The following is a 22,497-nucleotide window of genomic DNA, read 5'->3' as shown; positions in this document are numbered from 1 at the left end:
AGTTCAAAATAGTCTGACAGACGAGAATAGATACATCATGAGTGCAGTTGCAATGTGGCCCAGTTGCAGTTTGATAACAAGTAGACCTCTTTAATAGTGTCTTTATAATGGGAATGGTAATGCGTAAAAATTCATAAATTAGATCAACTTCTTGGTAATCACCAATGTTTTTGATTCCTAGATGGCCGCTACTGTTTTGTTTTACTAAGCCAGTATATAAGTTTTAACTAAGCCAGTATATAAGTTTTAGTCAATTGATTGTTCTGTAATTGACAGCTTTTCTTCACTGGGTAGCATTAGAATATAATGCTCTTGTTTTTAACGCAACTAAATAAAATAAAAAAATTGTGAATTGCAATTAGCATTTAAAAAAGACCTATGGGAAGATTTCTATATCGATATCTGTACTAAAGTAGTAACTAAATTTTGGAGAAAATCAACCAAACATGCACATGAAACTGAAATAAAAAATATAGAAAAGGGTAAATTTAAAGGGTTAAGATCTCAGCCCTTAACAGGGCTTCTTCTATGCATATATAGGCTTGACTTTTATGTATATATCGTGAATTAATTTCAATTACCAGACAGTGGTACCTTTGAGATTACAGTTTACAGGATCTGGTACCAATATGTAAATGTTTCCATTTATTTATTATTATGTGCAATATTTATTTCTAATCAAATTTTTCTTAATAAATATAAATTATTACTTTTTTTAGATTGTGGGGCAGCTTTCACATTTGGACGAAGTCGCTTTTCTGATAATGTAGCTGGCAAATTTTGGATTAAAGATGATCCAATTTTGCAAATTTCTTGTGGAGATGAACATACTGCCATACTAACAGGTATTGAAATTGAATAATTTTCTTAAATGACTGTAGCTGTTTAAATTTATATAATCCTTTCTTCTTTCCCATCAGTATACTACTACTACTGAACTAGTACAGTCAGGTGGGGGAAAGTGGTTATATGGGCTAAAGTGGGTATATGTTAAAAAAACATATATTTTCTCCTTTTTAAATTGAGATAGTTTGTTTAATATTTTTAGAGACTCCGATTGCAGCAAACATTTTTATTTCAGTTTTAGAAACTGTTAAAAAATTTAATGTTTGCAAATTTCCTATTTATGATCAACTTATATAGTATTTTAATTTAAGCTGTTGACGAGCTTTGTTCTAATATCATTAAAAACTTGTGAAAACTATTAATTAATTTCAAACTGGTAGAGGGACATCTAAAAAACAGATCTATTTAGAAATTTAAAAATAATTTTCAAAATTCTATTTGTTATGAATTATTTTTTGAGGTAGAGTAAAGTGTGTTTATGGTTAGACTTAGCTAAATGTTGTATGATAAGAATTTTTTTTTACTTCTCTATTAGCATTAGTAAGTATCTAACGCTCCATATTTTATAATGAAATAGCTAAAAAATAATTAACTTAGTTCGATTTTAATCCTACATAGTCATTTTATCACTAAGAAAAAGTTTTTTTTAAAGAGAAGAATGATAGGGATAAAATAACAATATAATGGACATTATTATAAAATTAAAAAAATTAACAAAATAGCATAATGGTACAACTTAGTCAGCATATTTAAAAATATACATGAGTTTTCATGCAAGAATGCCTTCATATGGTAGTTTTTTCATGGAAAACAAAATAATTTCTTTTTACTAATCGGAATAAAAAATAAATTCCTGCTATAAATAGTAAAATTTTAAATTACCACTTTAGATATTAATTTTTGAACTTTTTTTATAATTCAAATAAAATAAAAATATTACAGTTTTCTCGTTTTTTGATGAAATTTTGTAGAGTTCAGCAAAATATATTGCATCTGAAATGAAATCTAATTTTGAAGCGATGAACATTAACTTTTTAATTTAAAAATATGAAGAAAAATTTTTTTTTTACATTTAGTTTTTTAAGGATAATAATGATATATTTATTTAAGAGCATTTTTATTTCTGAAACAATATTTATAGATCCCCTTTGATTTTGAACACAGAGCATTTATAAATATTGAAAAAAGTCCCATGTCCGGAATCACTGGTAATTTTTACAAGTCCGGAAAATATATTTTTCCAGATAAAGGTAAAATATCAGAACCTGCATTATTCAATAAAAAAATAACGAATCTATGATAGTTAATAGTTGTCAATTTGATACAATGTTTTCTTATAGTTCGAATGATGTTTAAAAAACTAAGCAATGTTTAGTATGATAAAATGTAGATATAAAATAATAAAAGTGAGCAGAGGATAATTTGAGCTTTATCTTTCATAAATAAAGATAATTTTTTTCACTTATGATGTGAACAGTTAGAATTATTTGAAAAAGGAAAAGAGTTTTGTTTATTTTGATTGTTAAAAAGTGTCTGGAACAAAAAAAAACTTCTGCTAAATGGACATCCCGACATGGGATTTTGTACTATGCCAAATAGAAAAATACAATCATAAAATGAACTGTCTTAGTGAAAAGGAATTAAGGTGAGAGTCTTATTACTTCCAACAGAATTTTTACTTTATTTTTGTGGTATAAAAATGTCCTTAAATAACCGGAAATGAATATCGAAAAAGTTCAGTACATATGAGACTATGATATGCTCTTGTATTATAGAACTAATTTTATCTTAAATTCCTCATAGTTTCTTTCTCAAACTATTGTTTTAGACTATAATTATTATTTTTGAATTATTATTTCGTCTGAGTTAGATTAATTGTTATAGTTTGTATTACTACTAAAGTGAAGCATATTCTTAATTTTAGCATCTGGTCGTTTATTCACTTTTGGTAGCAATGAATGGGGCCAATTGGGACATGGACATACTAAGACGTTGGAAAAACCTTCATTTGTCAAAGGTAATCTAAATTTTTTTTTAATTTTAAAGCTTATAAGAATTTTATTATAAATAGATAATTTATGTAAAATGTTAGCAAAAATTTTAGTTTTGAATGTTGATGATAATTAAAATTTTTCTTAAGTGTATACCTGGTAGTAAAAACGGCTAAGATTTGTTATGTACCTGCACCTGTTTTTCAAGGTTTTTTTTTACCTCACCAACATCGCTGATAGCTGCCAATGTGAGGTTTGGATTACACTTGTGCCTGCTGATAAGTGTAATTTAATGATCCGCAGAGTGGAGTTTGAAGTAATGTGTACTGTAATCCATATTTATTTTAAGTTTGATTGTCCGAAATAAATTTCCCTTGGAATTCACTTACGCTAATGTTTTTTTATACTTAAAGAATTGTCTAAATGTTTTTTTTTTCAACCTATCTGTACTGCATGGATAAATAAGGGAATGAATAAGGAAGTGATGTGAGTGCAAGACAATTTTAATTGAAGGCATTTCGTTTTGATTTTTAATAGCTTAGCAAGTTGAATGTGTGTTAAGTAAATTTTTTGTATTAAGAAGTAAACCAGGAGTATATATTGTTTAAAAAGTTTAGTTTGGAATTCAAGATGTAAATAAATAATACTACATTACTTTTTATAAATAAACTTAACAAGATTTTTACTGTAGAGTAGAAACAAAAAGTTATTTCATATGGAACCCTAGGTCTACTCATATTTTATCCTTACTTCATATCACTTAATTTTGGCAGTGTGTAAATGTAAATTTGTTATTAACAGACCTAATCTTGTGAAGCATGTTGTTTAAATTTGTTAACATTAAAATGATTTGCGCTTAGGAAAATGAAGCGCAGATAGACTCAGACACAGCAACCATTATTATAGTTTTGATAATTCAATTATTGATGAATACTTAGATCGTTTCTAATTTAATGGCTTTTATTTTATTTCGAATTACTTCTCATTTTAATAAAATACAAAGATGAATATAATTTATTATATTACAAAATATTAGGTGGAAAGTCACATATCAGGAATCATCTGGACTTTAGCAGGTCTGGGTAATTGGTATTCAACTTGAGGAGTCATTATTTAGAAAGTTCTATTTCTTATACATAAGATTTTGTAACAGGTTGTAAATGCAAAAAAAAAAAAAAAATTTAGTAATAATAAAATAAAAATTAAAAGGAAACCCATAAAAATTTTTTCTGATAAATGGAAAAGAACTTTGTTTATTTTAATTGTCAGAAAGTGTTTGGAAAACAGACGTTTGCGGAAAATTGATATCTGGTATGAGACTTTGTCCTGTATTTTATGTCATCATAATAATTGCTTCTTCAAGATATTATTGTATTGTACGAAAAAAATTTATTTTAAAATTTAATCCAAGTAAAAAAATAAAATGTAATAATAATATCGTTCATGCCTAATAATATTGCCAGCTAAATATATTGTCAGCTGAAGCTTTATTGTTCTTATTCTCTAAGGCGTTGCTAAATATGTCCTACTGCTTTTGAAACTTAATTAGTGTGACACAATATTTTAAATGAAATGAAATATTGTTGTATAATAGCTGTATAAACTTCTAAAATAATTTAAAAACCTCTGAACTTTGAAATTTTGCCTTTCAATTTTTTTTCTCTAATCAGGGAATATGGCAAGAAATCTTTCATTGGACTTGAGCTGAATCTCTAATGTAAATATGCATTAAATTTTTTTTTGTTAAAAATAAACAATTGAATTTCTGTTGTCATAGTGGTTGCAGTTTAAGATACAAAGGATATTTCTATTAAATCAAGGAATTATAATAATCTTGCTTTTGAGCTGTAGAGAGCATGCATTGTTTCACTGTTTATAGATCCTGGAACTTTAGCATTATTTTTAGTAATGAGACTTTTTTCCATTGCTTTAACTTAAAAGTTCTTTTAAAGAACTCAAAATTCTTAAAGATTTGTTTGAAGATTTTTAAAGTTTAAAAATTGTAAGCCTATTTTGCTTTGAATCTGAATGAGTTTTAAATACAATTATACTTTTATTTTTTAGGTTAATATACTAATGCAGATAATGTATCTTTTATAAGTTACACCTTTTTCATGATTCAAGACTTATTATTTTAACTAAGGTGCAAAACTATAAATTAAAATAAAAACATCTTTTTAAATTTTATAAGTAAATATTTTTCATTCAACTTTTTTCATGTTTATTTCAGCTTTAAAAGGAGAAAGGGCTACTGTAATAGCATGTGGCCGCTCACATACTTTGGTTGCTACAGGTAAATTTATGTTTATTTAATTTTTTTAACCCTGCAAGCATTTAGCCTCGGCTAAGTTAGTACTTAAATTTCCTTGCTATGCACTATTTTACCATTGAATAACATGGGGTAACCGGTTTTTTAAAGCAAGAAAGTCTGCATCTGAAAATTCGGAAGAAGCTGGGACTAAAACACAGATAGTTAATTATTCGAACATCTTATATATAATAAGTTATGAGACAATACAAAAAATTTATAAAACTTGCAACTAAAAATTAATTAAACTAACTTTCAAAGAAAATTAATTTAACTGAAAAGATTTACTCTCTAAAGGTTTTAACTAAAACAATTAAATGTACTAATACAATGAAATTTTTTTAGTTTTCTGATTGCGTGTTATCACATATTACATAAAATTTATACAAAAAAGAAAAGGGTGTGATTTTGTCTTTATTCAAAGTTATACGATAACCTGTCATTACCTCCACAAAGAAGATAATGGAAAGTAGGTAATTGAAAACAATACTTCGACTACTACTTATAGTAATTGTGATTTAAAAATAAGGCCAGGATATTAAAAAAATTTTTAAGTAATTTTACTTTTTTGTTGTACAATGGAACAAACATAAAATTCATATTTAAAGTATTTTATTAATTTCAATGACTAAGAAATTTTAAGTAGGCTTTAATTAATTGAAGAATATGACTTATCAAATAGCTGAAGCCATTAAGTGAAGATAAGTGAAGTAAGAAGGTTGATCGATTTAATGTTTCTCTTCCTATATCTCTATTTTTTATTTTTTTTTTGTTGTGATTTCTCTATATACGATTTTATTTATCTTGTCTATCTAAATTTCTTGTTGGATCAATTTTTAATTAGCATAAGAAATTTGTTGAAGTATAAAGTTCTTTAAAATATTTATTTAATATAAATGTTTTTTATTTGCTAACTTTTAATCCTCTAAACATTATGACTTTAGGTAAAGTCATAATATGTAGAACACATAGCAGAATTTTTTCTTCTATCTTTTCACTTAAAACAAAACATTTTTTTTTCCAAACAAATATAACTTTATTGGGAACAAAAACACATAAATACAAAGAATATATATTCGTCGTCAAGAGGAAAATCCTGTCCAGGCGACAAAGAAAAGTAATACAATAAATTTANACTTCGACTACCACTTATAGTAATTGTGATTAAAAAATAAAGCCAGGATATTAAAAATTTTTTTAAGTACTAATTTTACTTTTTTGTAGTACTATGGAACAAACATAAAATTCATATTTAAAGTATTTTACTCATTTCAATGACTAAGAAATTTTAAGTAGGTTTTAATTAATTGAAGAATATGACTTATCAAATAGCTGAAGTCATTAAGTAGAAAGTTATAAGTACTGTAATTTTATTTAGCTTGTAAACATAGTAAAGTAGGAAAGTAGATGGATCTAATGTTTCTCTTGCTATATCTCTCTATTTTTTTTTTCGTCGTAATTTCTCTTTATAAGATTTTATTTATCTTTATCTAAATTTGTTGTTGGATCAATTTTTAATTAACATAAGAAGTTTGTCAAAGTATAAAGTTCTTTAAAATATTTATTTAATATAAATGTTTTTTATTTACAAACTTTTAATCCTTTAAACATTATGACTTTAGGTAAAGTCATAATGTGTAGAACACATAGCAGAATTTTTTCTTGTATCTTTTCCCTAAAAAACGAACACTTTTGTTCCAGTAAAGCAACCAAATTAAGTTTGGAGAAAGTCAGCTTTGAGTGGTTTAAATAATCCACGTGAGTTTTATTGAGAGGAAAATGAGTACTAAAATTAATGCAAAAAGTTCTGAGGCTTTGAGAATTTTATTTAAAAAAAAGATTTATAGAGATTGTTAAATGCATAGACTTACTTTAATTCTCTTTCATTTATAAAAATTCTATTAAAAATTCTTTATTTTTATTTTTAAATAAAAATTTTTTAGTGTATCAAGAAATAAATAAATGCCGTTATTGTCTACGACATTAGTAGAATCAGAAGATAAATGTTTACTAAGAGTTATTATTGAAGACTATTTTTTTTCAAGACTTTAGTTTGTTTTAATACCTTATTTATCATTTACATATGCCAACTATTCTCCATTTTCTGCCTTTCTGCACTGAAACTCAAATCTTCTGCCTTTTGGAAATGTGGATTAAAATTTTGCACCTCCCTAGAACTACTTACACATGCATGTGTAAGAATAGGCAGCCCTACTCAGATAATTATATCTTGAGTTTTCATTGCACTTTAGCCTGATCAATGTTGTTGATCACTAATTAATGTAAAATATAAGATGTTAAGCATCTAATAGTTCAAAATAAAATAAAGAAGAATCACAGTTTTCTATTTCAAAATTATTTGAGCTCTTTGTATTAGGCCACTAAATTCCACTTATTCCAATAACTGTACGGTTGATTCTTTGAATAAGGAATAAAAATTGAAAATGTGTAAAATCTTCTGCATTTTTGTAGTTGATCTTCTGCATTTTAAACAATGTGGTTGATAGGTATGATCATTAAAAGTTGTTTTCTAGCTGGTGGTCATATTTATGCATTTGGCTCAAACAGTGAAGGCCAACTAGGATCTGCTGATGAAGAGCCTATTCATTCATCTCCTGTCAGAGTTCAAGGTCTTGAAGGCATTACTATTAAAATGCTGAGTGGAGGTGCTGATCATTCAATGGCTCTTACTGGTGAGTCTGACAATGCCTACTTTAATCATTGCTCTAATTGTTGAAAATCACACACCATTTCACACATATGGAGAGTGAGTCTAAATTCTGTTTACAAAATAAGAGAGATAGGATATATCATAAGGATTGAGAATTATACTGAAACCCTTGACCTTGAAATGTTATTGTACACATCTAGAAGCAATTCCCAATTGTGAATTTCTTGTTTGTGCACTTTTAAACTGGTACTTTCATTTAACTAAATTATCTCGATTTTATGTTTTTAATATTTATTGTCAAAAATTTCCTTAAAATAGTTTTTTTTAAAAATTCTTATTTCATGATTTAGTGACTAACTTGTCAATCCTATCTATAAGAAGTTTATAACAGTGAAGAACCCTTGGCAGCATAGGTTGAAATTTTTTGCCACGGTTTCATATGTAATTCTCAATCTTTTTCTATGATGTGCACACTACCTCCTTTCTTATTTTGTTAAAACAATTGCGATTCACCTTATATAAAAAAATTCTTTGAAATCAAAATTATTTATGTTATTCACATTTTCACATTTTATAGTAAGTTTTGTATGGATTTTTCTTTGCTGTAATGTATCTTCAGAAGAACATCAAACCAATATTTAGTCACAATTGCTATTTAATAGTGAATTTTTTTTTTTTTTACGATAATCCAATTTCAACAATTCGTTACAATAATGAACCTTTTTCATTTTTTCAATATTAAAATAAAAGGTTTTCATTAAGAAACAATCATTTGATAACAGAACATTAAAAAATATTTTTTTAAAATCTCATTTATTATTCTTAAAATCAAAATATTATTTTTTATTTTGATATTACTGCACAATAAACTTTAAACATCTTGAATTCCCTTTGAATGAAGAGTGACATCACTCTCTAGATGGGTTGTTAAATAGTTCTCTTTGTAGGTTGCTATGACCTTTGAAAGTAACGAATTATCATTAATTAAATTTATTGATATTTTACTTCTTTCAAAAGAAGATAGTTACATGTTCTTTTAAAATATAAATGATATTTCATATGCATTCATTAAGCTTCATTGAATAGATTCACAATTCATAAAAAAATGAACTCCTCATTTATAATTGCTCAAATTTTGCAGTTCAGACAATATATTTTTCTTTTCAAAACTTACTGCTAGTATAATTTAATTTCAGATGAAGTATTTTATCAGTTCTTTAGATCTGTTTATTGAAAATGTGCACATGGTAAATTTAAATCGAGCAAATCCCTTTTATAATGATCCTTTTTTATTAATTTCTCACTATTTTAAAAAAATGTATCCAATTGTGTTAAGTATTTTTTGCTGTGATTTAATTATTTGTGTTCCAATGCTAAGTTAATTTCACCTTTTAAAACCAGTTTTCTTATTTGTTGTTTTGATAACAGGGTTATTTAAAAATTATTGATAGTATTTGTTTAATTTTACATTTATTTTATAATATGTATTTTGTATTTTACAATTCTGGTAATAACTTTTGTTTAAACATATTTATGCATTCTATCCCAGGATTAATCTAAGTATGTACTACTTTTTGAATACATTTATTTATATCATTAATGTGTTTAGTGTCAATATATTTTATATGTTAGCTATATATAGGCCATTAATTTCAATCCGAAACTTAGCCACCACATTTAAAATTCTAATTACCTTATACCTATAATTTTTTCAATTATTTTATCTGTATCTTTTTAATATGTATTTATGAATAGATTTAAGTGTGACATTTAAGATATTTTTTATTAAATTACAAAAAAATTTTAATAAGAAAAGAAAATTTTGAACCATATACACTGGTGGACAAAATTCAGAGATGGAAAGCATTTTCGCACATTTCTATAACGCTATATTCTTCTATGACGCACATTTCTATGACGCTATTTCTGGACGGTTATTGATATTTGATATGGAGGGAACCTGGAACCCGATACCATCCCAGCAACATTATCGAAAGGGACCATTATGCTGGTGGAGGACTCATGGCTTGGGCAGGGATCATGCAAGATACCTGCACACCGCTCCTATGTGCTTGACAATTGATCCGTTAATGCCCAGAGGTACAGGTAGGAGAACCTAGAGCCCTATGCGCATTTTTTCAGGGACGCTGATGGCCCTGAGTTCATTTTTATGGAGGACAATGCGCGACCACATAGGGCTCTCATGGTTGATGAGTATCTGGAAAGCGAGGATATTCAACGAATGGATTGGCCAGCCAAATCCCCTGACCTGAATCCTATTGAACATGCTTGGGATGCTCTTGGGAGAGCTATAGCGATGCGCCAACCTCCCCCAGAACCATTCTGGAGTTCAAAATTCCTCTGGTGGAAGAATGGGAGGGTCTTCCACAAGTCCTCCTTAACTCCCTTATTAACAGCATGCATACTTGTTGCGCATGCTGTCTGTTTGTCAGGGGTGAAAATACACCATACTAGAGGCAACACACACTCTACACGCCTCACTTTTATAGTAATCTTTTATCCTTAAGTTCAGACTACATTGGATTTATTGGCAATAGGTCTTGCCAGTGAATGGCACTTTCATTTTTGTTTCGCATACTTTATTATCATGGAATAAGCTATAACCATACCAAATTTCATTTATTTATATTTAGTATTTTTTTTAGATATTTGGGAAAATGTCTTCCATCTCTTAATTTTGTCGACCAGTGTATATTCATGGATTGCTTGACTTATAATGAAGATGTATAATAATCCATCTTTCATCCAGTTTTAAATGTTAATGTCTTTGAAAGTATATTTTGAAAAATCATAGATAGGATAAATAATTTTTACCATTCACTAAAATACTTACTACAATTAATAAAATCAGGACTTATCTAAAATAAAGATGAAAACTGGATTCATGTTTTATACTGTTGATCAGAGAAGAAATTATTCAAAAATTAATTAAATAAATAAAATAAAATGAATAAATAAATAAAAATTTGACATCAAAGTTGATTGTTTAATTTTGTTTCACATATCATGTACTTAATCATTCAAAAATAGAATTTTAAGTGCATGTGCTTTATAATTTTTTTATATTGTTTTAATATCAGAACTTTTTTTTTTCTGTATTAACATTCTGAGATCTTTTGTTATTGTTAAAAAAAAATTTCAAGCAATGAAATTTACCTTTTAGTCTCAATTCATGAGTTATTTATGTTTAGTACTTTAAAATGCTTATTATATATATATATATATATATATAGATAAAGGTGTTGTTTATGTCTGGGGAAGTGGAGCAGAAGGTCAAATAGGTCCTGAATCTGGCCACATTCTTATTCCTACTGAGCTCAATTTAGACTGTAATATTATTTGCATGTCTGCTGGATATTATCATTCTGCATTTGTTACAGGTAACTTATTTTATTTTTTCGCTCTTAAATTTTATCAGTCAACTATCAATAATTTTTTTCATAGAAATTAATTGTTCTTTAAACATTTTTTAAAACCAAAATTACAAATAAAGATTTGCCTAATGAAACTTGGGTAAAATATTTTTCTCAAAACTGTTAAACATAACATCTACATTGAGCAGCCAATCCGTATCCAATTTGAAGCTGTATTAAAGTACAATGGCATTCTAATAGTTTAGCATTCTAATTTTTAACTTTACCTAAAAGACAAGAGAACTCCTGAATCATGCATTAGGACAAATTTTAGATTAAAAATTAGTAGATTTTTTGAGTGAAACCAACTCACATTTGAGTTGCATGGAGAAAAAAAAAACACTTAAACGTTTGATGGGTATTCCATTTACAAGAGTGAGCACCACAGGAGCTATTTTTCTTCAATACTGTGGTCGGTATGAGGTGGAAACAATATAAGAATTGCCCAGCCATTGCTGGGATTTGAATGTTCTCCTTAATCGAAAGCTAGTGCTTTATTTCTTGAGTCAGCCTGACTTAAAGTTAGTATTTAAAGGCTTTCTATCAATAAAAATTTTCTTTAGAAATATTTAGAATTTAACCCAAATGACAAGATAACTCCAAGATCAAGCATTAGGACAAATTTTAGATTTTTTGAGTGAAACCAAATCATATTTGGATTACATGGAGAAAAAAGCCACAAAAACTTTTGATGGATAGCCTGTTTACAAGAGTGAGTGATCACAGGAGATATTTTTCTTCATCACTTAGGTTGGTATGAGGTGAAAGCAATCTATGAATTGACCAGTAATTGTTGGGATTTGTATGTTCTTCGCATTATTGGGAGGCAATTGCTTTGTCTCTTAAACAGGGTGCGTATCATTTTTAAAAAGTGCTTAAAGGTGCTTATTTTTTAGTTGTTCTTTGAAAGCCCTTAAAGGGTTTTTTTTTTTTTTCGGGGTTTATAAAAAGTGCTTAATTTTCTATCTTTTAAAAAGTTATTTCTTCTTTGACTTGTCGATTTCCCTGCTATATTTATCAGAAACTAGTTATTTTATCATGATTATGTAAAGTTTTTGAAAATATTTTTGAATTTTATTGATTTTTGTGTTCATAAATTAAGAATTTTAAACGATAGAAAAAATTTTTTATTACTCCACAGATCCTAATTTTTTTTATTTTTTTTTGGAAAGTGATTAAAAATATTTTATGAGTGCTTAAATAATACTTAAAGGTACTTATTTATCAGCCTTGCTCAAAGTTAGTTTTTAAAAGCTTTCTCGCAATAATAAGTTTCTGTAGAAATCTATGGTGATTTTTATTGAGTATACTTCTAATTCACTATGTTCATGTGCCACAAGTCTTAGAAATTAAAATAAAATTCAAATTCGTTGTTATGTAACTTGTATGACGAAATAAAGAAAGGGTATACCTCATGCTACATATGAACTAGTAGCAGAATTTACCGAGTCAATTTGCAGCGCAACTTTCATAGATTCAATTTTGCCAGCAACCCTAACACAGTCAGGAAGATGCATATTATTGTAAAAATTATGCTAAATCTAACATATGTTCAGCAAAACTAGTGCTAATTAGATAGATAAAAATTATATACAAAAAAATTTTAAAAATTTGTCATTTGCATTAAAAAATTTTATGCACTTTTAAATTAATGAAATAACTAAAATTTAAAAATTGATTTTGTCCCTATATAATGTATAAACAAGCGACTTGAGTTTTTGGAAATTAAAAATATTTTTTAAAAATTTTCTGGTCTTTTAAACTTTTTTATTTTTCAAAACTCTAGTTAGTTAAAGAATATTATTTAGAATTTTTGAAAGTGATCATTTTTCTTTTGCTTATAATGTCTGAAAATTTTAAAACAAATTTTTGTAAGTGCCTGAAGCAAATAGTTATTGAGTAAGTTTAGGAATTAAAAACAATTTTTCTGTTTCTCCTCTCAGTAATATTTTTGTCTTGCTTTTTAAATCTGAGGTAAAAAAAAATAATTTGCTGCGCACACTGTCATGCTGGAGAATGTCTTCTATCAGAGCATATTAACAAAAGAAAACAATGCAAAGAATGGTACAAAAATTCAAATACTCTATTTTTGGTTCTATAAACGAAAATCTTTCTGAGAATCAAAATCCCCACCCCACCCCAAAAAAACCTAATTACTTAGACTCTGGAAAATTTTTGTTTATAGATCTGAAACTAAAACCTTTATTTGCACCTTAAACACATTGTTTTGCTTTATTCGTAATTTGTGTATTTTTCTTAATAATATAATATTGTCTTCTTTTTACTTGATATTTTCATTTAATAGTGATGTGAGTTTTTTTATTTCAAGTTGATGGTAAATTATACACTTGTGGGGAAGGAGAGTCTGGTAAGTTAGGACTACCTGACCATGCTCTTAAGAAGTCTCCTCTCAGTGTTCATTGTGTTTCTGGGTTTGACCGAAAGATTGTTTGGGTTTCTTGCGGTGGTAATCATACTATTGCTTTAACATGTAAGCATTTTTAAAGTTTTTATTATAATTATTTATCATTTAAAATATGCCTTTACATGCTTTACATACACACTGGATAAATAGAGTAATCTATCTAATTTAATAAATGTAACTTTGATTTGTAATTTGTCATTTTTTTGTCTTTGTTTTATTTTTATTGTTTTAAAGTATTGTATATGTTACGGCCAAAGCCCAAAGTTTGGCCATTTCGCGAAGTGGCCACGATTTTCTGGCCAAAACGCGATATGCTCATTCAAGAATGCCCGGTAGGCGGTGGGACCACAATTTTTTAATATTTGTTTTATGAAAAAGTTAAAATGCTAACATTGCTCCTTTTGTTTTCTTTTTTAATTTAAAAATATAAATCTTCTAATTTTAAAATATGAAAAAATAGACAAGTTTTTAAATTAAAATTTAAAAAATTTAATTTTTTACTTTGTCTCAGATGGCCACATCCTACTGCAGTTAGCAATTTTTAAAGAATGAAGTTATGGTTATACAGAGCCAATAATATGTACCAATGATTTTTCTTCCAACTTTGGATGATCCTCCCATGCCAATTCCCGAAATCAAGAAAAGATCAGACATTGGCCAGCGAATTTACAGCGTTCTTAGTCATTTCGTGATTTGGCCGGCCAATTCGCATAGTGGCCGAATTCGGGCTTTGGCCGTAACTTATATATCATACAGTGCATGTAAAATGTAAAATTTGATGATGGAGCATCCGATGAGCTCTTGACTTTTACTCAGCTACGATAAAAATAATGAACTTTCTTCTATCTATATTTTTATTTTCACTAAAATTTATCTACCTACCTATCCTTTTTGCGACAGCTGGCTCATAAGGCCTCAAGTCTCTTTTACCAGGCACTACTGTTCTGAGCCAGTCCTCTTGCCCCTCCCATTCATTTAGTTGTACTTTGCAGAGATTATGATGCATTTATCTTTACCAAGTAAGTCTTGGCTTTCCTCTTTTGCATTTTCAATCAGGTGCCCAAATAAGTGAGATGCTGGCAGAATTATCCTGTTTTAGGCAAAGGATATGTCCAGTCCATCTTCTCTTCAGAATTTCCTCATTAATGAGTGATAATTTTGCCTTCGTTAGTAGATCTTTATTTGAAACATCGTTAGGCCTGAAAATTTTTAACATTATTCTTAAACGTTTGCTCTGGAATATTTTTGGTTTTACGAAGGTTCCAATATTCAGCACCATACAAAAGTATGGAGTGAACAACAGTTTTAAAAACATTTATTTTTGTGGAAAATTTTATATTTGAAGCTCTCCAAAATTTTTAAAGGCTTCTGAAGCAGGTTCTAACTTTTATGATTCTTTGCTTTATATCATTGATGCTGCCTCCATGTTTATATACTATTGCTTCAAGAATTTCAATTTTATATTAAACTTACATAATTTAAATGCTTTCTTTAAAAAAATTATAAAAGTCTCGTTAAATTTTACAATGCAATATTAATTATAGCTCATAATTATTGTAAAAAAATTTTTGTTTTTTAGATTTAAATTCTATATTTATAGATTGCGTACATATAAAAGAAATATATAATTATGTTTAAAGGTCTAGGATATTTATAAATTGTGTTTTATTTTTTTTAACAAAATTTTATTTTATAACAAAATTTATTTTTCTGTGCTGTACAGGCACAGAAATTAGGTGAATTAAATTTTCGTTTTATTTCTATGCTTTTTTTTTAGAAATTGAGTTATACAATAAAATATGATATTAATATTTTGTTTTGCTATTTTTTGCAATTTTTTTTAGAATTTAATTTTACAACAAATTGAATTTTTTTTAACCATATTACATTTATTATTTGTTGAAAAATAGCTATGTAATCCAGCAATTTTAATGTTTCAGCTGATGGTAAAGCATATAGTTTTGGTAATGGATATGATGGACAGTTAGGTTTAGGTTCAAGACTCTTAGATGTAGCTACACCTCATCAAATTGTGTTCTTAGAAAGTTCTAAAATTGCAAGAGTCAGTTGCGGAGAAAACCATTCTGCTTTCTTAACAGGTTTCTAAAGTCACTTTAAGTTTTATTACTTCATTATATATTAATGTTGAATGTAGGATATTAAAAAGCAGAGCTGAACTATTTTTTACCTGTTACTTTTATAAGGATTAAATGCAGCTCAAACATATTTAAGTGTTTATATTGAAATGATATTTTTCTATAAATAGATGTTAACAAAAACTATTAAAAGCAATGTTTTTGTTTTTATGAACTATGAATAAACCTTTGTGCTTTTCTGCCCTTTACATGATAATAATTTTATGAAAATTTAAGTTGCCTTTTATATGGTTTATAAGACTTTCCATTTCTTCCTAATAAATTCTACTTATCCTAAATGACATTAATTTTATGCAAATGCAAGCATAAATTTTTCCATTTTTTTCTGTAGGCTTTTTTACATCACTTTTGGGATACAGTAATTATATATAACAGTTACAGTATTGTATACTAAAACTGATTGATATGTTTAAAAAAAATGTGATTAGGGAAAAATATTGTTAAATTATAATTGTTTTTTTCAATTTATTATCAACTTAAACTTTTTTTCATTGCAAATTTTATTATTTATTACCACATATTAATAGAGAGTATTAATTTGTTTTTATTCATACTTAAAATTTACAAATTTATAATTTTGATATCAAATTTAATATAAACCTAAAAACAATGTCACCAATAGTTTCTTATTCAAATATAAGCAATTTCCATAAACTCACGAGCACAAAATCTTCCTGTAAGTATTTATGATACGCCTTCATGGTAGCCAAAAAGACTTCTAAGTATCGTGGTAGGCAATTATTTTAATTAAAATCGAAGTCGCACATTTCATTGCATTGTCTTCATTTTTTTATTTTTAGCAGTAGTACTCAATTATTCCTTAAGTTGTACTTAATATCATTGCTAGCATGATAAAGAGACAGATTGGTGAGAAGGTAAAAATAGCACATAAGCATTAAAGCAGAGATGTTAAACATGTTACAAAAATCTCAGCAGTCTCTATAAAAGATAGTGACACGCCAGATAACAGCTACCAGCTCTTTTGTCATTAAAATTATATTTTATATTTTGTGTTTGCATAATAAATTATTGTTGTTCTTTTATTCTTGTTACTTGTTTGTTGTTCCCTGTATTGTTCAAGAAATTGTTTTTATAAGGATTGATTCAAAGCTAAATCAGATTTAAGGTTACTTTTCTAAAACTTTAATTTTAAAAAAAAGCTATGTTTTACTTTATTTCTTGAAAGGTTTATTTTGTATCATTTTCAGATAGAGGACAACTATATATTTGTGGAAATGGTAGGCATGGGAAGTTAGGACTTTTTGGAGTTGATGATTGTTCAAATCAATTTGTTCCAACATTAGTATCTCGGTTTAATGGCTTTCAAGTTCAACAGGTTAGTTAGTTTTTAGATTAATATTAAAAATAAAAATTTGCTCTTTGATATATTCCTTTGCTGTAGTTGAAAGAAAGCTGTTTTTCACTTGCTTAAACTTTGTATTAATCTACCAAAAACTAAATTATAGTGTATATGTTTACTCTGGTTATAATACTAGTGATTGCTTACTATATTGTATTATTCTAAAAGTGTATTAAATTTTAAAACGAAAAATAACAAAAAATAGATAATTTTAACTTTTTCTCGTTTCTCTAAGTTTATTTTTTGTCAAGTTGTTTATTTATTTTTTGAAAAAGATTCTAATTAATGAACCACTTGGTTGCTAGTTTGGGTCTATTCTGTTTTGTTGGAAAAAATTTTTCTTTTTTATTGTATTTAGTGAAAAGATAGTGTATTTCAGGAAAAATTTTGTGAAAGTTTGCTATAGTCTTAGAGCACTTAGGTTTAAGAAAATAATAATTTGTTGAAAACTGGTATGCTTATGTTTTAATGTGAAAAAGTTTCTAACTTACAATTGATTAGAAAGCATTTTTTGTATTGCATTACTCTGAGTTGGTCATCTGGTTTTCATAGAATTTTGTTTCATATGTGTAGCACGTTTTAATTCTCATAATGTATACATTGTGTATTATACATAGACATAATAGATAAATTTACGATAACAAAAATTTTAAAAATGTAATAATTAGCTATTTAACATTTTTTTTATATTTCTTATTGATTTTCTTAGTTCTTTGTACATATATACTTTATATATATATATATTTAAAGGTAGCCTGTGGTGGTTGTCACACTTTGGTTTTAGCAGTTAAGCAAGTTGCAGCTTCTTCTCCTTCACAACAATATACTGTTCCTATTGAAACTGAAGTAACCTCTGCCAGAGAAAGGAGAAGGTTGAAAAGTGTTAGTATAATATGTTATGCAAATGAAATCTATGATTAATAAACTTTTATTAAATTATCAATATTAAATTATTATCAATTATTAAATTATCAATAATTTGGTAATTATAAAAAAAATATGCTGTACAGATTTATTAATTATGTTCTCAAAGCCATAACAAAAGATTAATATTAATTAGTAAGAAAGATTTTTTACTGTTGTTATTAAGCTATATTTGTAAATTATATATATTATATATATATATATATACAATGAAATCTCCTATTATGGACACTCCTGCAAAATGGAAGGCTCTCAATACGCACATATTTTTAATTTACTGTGAATCTTCTATAAATAAACCATTAGGTGCATTCTCCTTATTGCACGCATTTCCGTCACCGGACACAGTTTTCTTTGCTCTGATACGTTATTTTCTATCTCTTGAAACCGGACACTGTTTTTTCTAAATTCGGAAGAAAAAAAACATTTTTTCGCTTTAAACTGCAAGGAAAAAAGTATACAACTTTTCACCATTTTTAAAGTATGCAATTTTTTTGCCTTTTCCATAACAAAAAATATTGTTAAGCTGTTTCACTACTAAAGAATTAATCTTTTTCCTGTCACCTTGCTTTATCTTTGCAAAAAAGGAGAGAAATGATACTGCTCATTCATTGCTTGGTTTTCTGTGAATCACAGGAGGTTTACTTTCAAGGATTTATCCACGTTTCCTATCAAGTAATGGGTAGGTGTTAGCGGGTGAACATCTAATAATTGAAACCGACTAAGGATTAAAAGCTCCTATGCGTTATCGTATGACTAACTTGAATGTCTGTGTTAATAGGAATATTATATTCATTTATCTGTAGGTACATCTAGAATTATGTATTTATATCAAACGTTTTGATATATTCTTTTTGTATAGAAAAAAATATTTTTTAAAGTTTAAATAAATATCTCTGTCGATAGTTATTGTAGATTATTTAATTATTTCTATAACGTTGAAAATATTCTAAAAACAATTTACAGTGATAAACTTTGTTATTAGGGTGCCCTTCCCTGTAAAAATGGACATTTCCCATCCTAAAGTGACAATTCTCCTAAACGGATAATTTTTGCAGTCTCATGAGTGTCCTCTTAACTGAGGTTTCACTGTGTATATATATATATTACGTAAATTTTAATTAAGTAATTATTTTAAAAGTATCCCATAAAAGCTAGTGTTATTTTGAATTATAACCATAGATCATTATAATTTTAAATTTATGAGTTTCTTATTTTATGCTTATGAAAAGTAGAAAATAAACTTTTTTGTGAAACTTCTTAACTTTTTTTATAGTAATGATATGTAATTCAACTATTTTTTAATAATATGGTTCAAACTTGGAGTTATCTTGTAGAAAGTTGTGCATTTAAAAGTACTGAAATATTGTAATCAGCTGTGTGGTTACAAAAATTAACATTATATGCACATTTAAATTTCTATTTTATCACAAAAATTATGAACATCATTCCAAAAGAATTTTTTAATGTAATCATAAAAATACAATTCTGCTATAAACTGTTATATAAAACAACATGTTGATAAAAAAAAATTTCAGTTTATATCAGTTTATAAAAATTTTTTTTTTTAACAATTTATTAACATGTTTATAACAATTTATCAAATGAGCTTCAACAGACATTAATATTACTATTCACTTTCTGAAAATCTGAATTGTTTTTACTTCTTTTTTAAATAAAATTATTTAAAATAAATTTATTAAACACTATAATAAAATTATTTAAAATAAATTTATTAAACACTATGATTTGAAATTCTTTCCTCAACTGAAACCTATTTATTTCTTTATAGGCCAAATTACCCCCAATTTCGTCTCATAGCAACAAGAATGAAACATTTTCGCCAACACTGAAAGCTGAATACCGTCAAAGACTGCCCAGTTTATCTAAAGGTATTTACGAATTATATGAATATGAATCCAGTTCAGCAATGGATCATTCTTTAGTTGAATAAACTCACTGATTAAAATTTTGTCGGAGATGACAATGCAAGAGATGACAATGTTATCACTCTAAAAACAGGGTCTAGAATTCTTAGGGGATTTGAAAATACCGCTGTAAATTTGCCTTTAACTATGAATTTTTTTTTAGGTATTTGCAATTAGCAGTATATCTTGCCATATTCATTTCAATGAATATGACATCATTATATTTACAGCGAATAAAGTGTTTTAATTTGTTATTTTACTCTTTATGTGTCAAATTGTATATTTTAAATCTTATCCTTCTATTGGTTTTTCTTGTCATCAATGTTATTTTAATCAATTTCTTTTTAATTTTAAATTATTCCAGTTAATAATTTCTGTTTTCTTACATTTGGAAACATAAGGATAATAAATGCATATTTTTCAAAACCAGGCAATGTAGAGCCTTTAATAAAATTGAGAATGAAAATTTTTGATACGAATCATAAAAAAAAAATTCTGTTCAATATCGAGAAAATCTTAGATTTGAAACAATGAATATTTATAATCTAAAAGAGTAACAATTTTAATTTAATTTTTCCTTCAGTATTTAGTTCTTAATGCATGTGTGTAAATTTCTAAATTACTACTATAATTGTGTTATTTTTTCTCACAGCAATTTGCAAAATATTTTAATACTTTTATGAATACCTTAAGGAATTTTGTTGTCTCTGGAGAGTGGCCACCCTGATAGAGTTTCAAGCAATACTGAAAAAAAGACTGCCCACTGTATCTAGCAGTTAAACAATGGATGTTAAAAATATATTATTGATAATAGCGATTACTTTAACAAGCCAGTAACGATTTTTTTTGTTAGTGTCTTTTATTTTTTTAACTTTATTTGGCCATTCCCTGAATTTTTCAAATGCTTCTTTTGCAAAAAAGAATAAAAAAATCTACATGTATCGATTTTTGGGCAAATTGTTGGCTGCTGAAAGTGACATGTAATTTTGCTTAAATGTTTATGACGAGTTCTCTTATAATTTCATGCAATTACTTAATGTACATGATTAATTAGGAGGATTCCATATCTAGTGGATTCTATTTCTTTTCCCTTTTTTATTTTTAGCAGTTTAGTTTAATTTCTAGGACTATAAGAAGATTTCCACAATTTATCATTATTCAGCATTTTCTTGCAATCTAAAATTTCACATTCTAGAAAAAAAATTCAAATATTTTGACTTAAACCGTAGTCAATATTATAGAAATTGTTCAAAATGTGAGCTAAAGCTTTACTTCATTTCTGTGTGCTGTCATTTGAGCATTTTTTTATTATTATAATTAATACTAAGTTATTGTGATTGTAATTAAACCAACAAAAATATGAATCATTATTTCACTTTCACCTATTGCATCAAATGGTTAATTTATTATGTCTTAGCCTTTATTTTTTTGAAATAGTAAGCTATAAAATTTACTTCATTAAAATATGTAAACTTCAATTTTTTAAACAGGGGCTGTTTGGTATGTGGCTTTGAAAAGTAATTCTTGTGAGGAAAATGTATCGGATGAAGAAGATGAAGTTCTGACAAAGCTAGAGAGGCGGCCAGAATCCATTTTATGTGAAGTTGAGAATGATGAAAGCATTAGACATGTAGATAGTGACGTTGATTCAGATGAATCTGAAGTGCCTGAGTTGAATAGAGTAAGAATGTAACCATTTGTTCCAAATGAATTTCCAATTGTATGTTTTAAATAACATTGAGAAAAAAACAGGGAAAAAAGCAGGATTGCTCCGTTGTATTAAAAAAACTTGTCCTGTTCTGCTTGGTATTCTTTTCTCTGGAACTTCTGTTATTTGTAGCATTTTATTGCAGTGTTCTGATTTCTGCCTCAAACAAGCCTGTTTGCACCCACCTTTTCAATATTGCATCAATTAAACTTCAAAACAAAATACTTTTGTCAAATCTATTTTAAAAAGTTTTTTTTCTTTTTTTGGAAAATTGCATTATACTTATACAATTAATTATTATTTGTTTGAAATAGATTAGTTATCTATAACAATTTATTTAAGGTTAAGAAAAATTATTTTTCCAAATTGGTTCAAAAATATAATTTGTTACATTTATCTGCATTGTAATTTAAAGTTCTTGGTGTAAAATTGCATTCCTCCCACCCCTTAGTTATTATATACTTTTAAACGCAATTAACTAAAAAGAATAAACTTTTATGTTTTTATCTTTTACAAGTTGCTTACTCTACTCGCAGTTTAGTAAGGTATCCATGGAGTAAAAACAATTTTAACTAAACATTTTTTAAACTATGCTTCCACTATCTATTCAAACTGTAAAATCGTTCTCTTGAACAAAGTTCACATTTTCATTTGAAATTATTCATAATCATTACTTGATTGAAAACACTCAATGTTGAAACCTGAAGTGTTTGGTATACCTTACAAGCAAGTGCATAACTCCGTAA

At 27.0% G+C, this 22,497-nt stretch overlaps 1 protein-coding gene across 7 annotated transcripts in view; it reads left to right on the top strand.

The window, feature by feature from the left end:
• The window catches only part of LOC107436403 (X-linked retinitis pigmentosa GTPase regulator), a 38,879-nt gene that overhangs the window by 10,687 nt on the left and 5,695 nt on the right, over window positions 1-22,497 (top strand). For 4 of the 7 annotated variants that reach the window (XM_071185532.1, XM_043040393.2, XM_043040392.2 and 1 more), the window contains exons 2-12: window positions 720-845; window positions 2,771-2,863; window positions 5,068-5,130; window positions 7,680-7,838; window positions 11,071-11,217; window positions 13,580-13,741; window positions 15,616-15,774; window positions 17,040-17,167; window positions 17,942-18,073; window positions 19,908-20,007; window positions 21,534-21,724. In XM_071185532.1, coding sequence (XP_071041633.1) covers window positions 720-845; window positions 2,771-2,863; window positions 5,068-5,130; window positions 7,680-7,838; window positions 11,071-11,217; window positions 13,580-13,741; window positions 15,616-15,774; window positions 17,040-17,167; window positions 17,942-18,073; window positions 19,908-20,007; window positions 21,534-21,724 — 1,460 coding nt within the window. The remainder of the gene's footprint in view (window positions 1-719; window positions 846-2,770; window positions 2,864-5,067; window positions 5,131-7,679; window positions 7,839-11,070; window positions 11,218-13,579; window positions 13,742-15,615; window positions 15,775-17,039; window positions 17,168-17,941; window positions 18,074-19,907; window positions 20,008-21,533; window positions 21,725-22,497) is intronic. The other 3 variants (XM_043040394.2, XM_071185533.1, XM_071185534.1) reach the window with 3 other exon arrangements.

The sequence above is a fragment of the Parasteatoda tepidariorum genome, chromosome 9, assembly GCF_043381705.1.
Source record: "Parasteatoda tepidariorum isolate YZ-2023 chromosome 9, CAS_Ptep_4.0, whole genome shotgun sequence".
NCBI classification, from domain to species: domain Eukaryota; kingdom Metazoa; phylum Arthropoda; class Arachnida; order Araneae; family Theridiidae; genus Parasteatoda; species Parasteatoda tepidariorum.
Note: the sequence above shows the minus strand (reverse complement) of the source record. Positions and strands in the feature narration are given on the sequence as shown.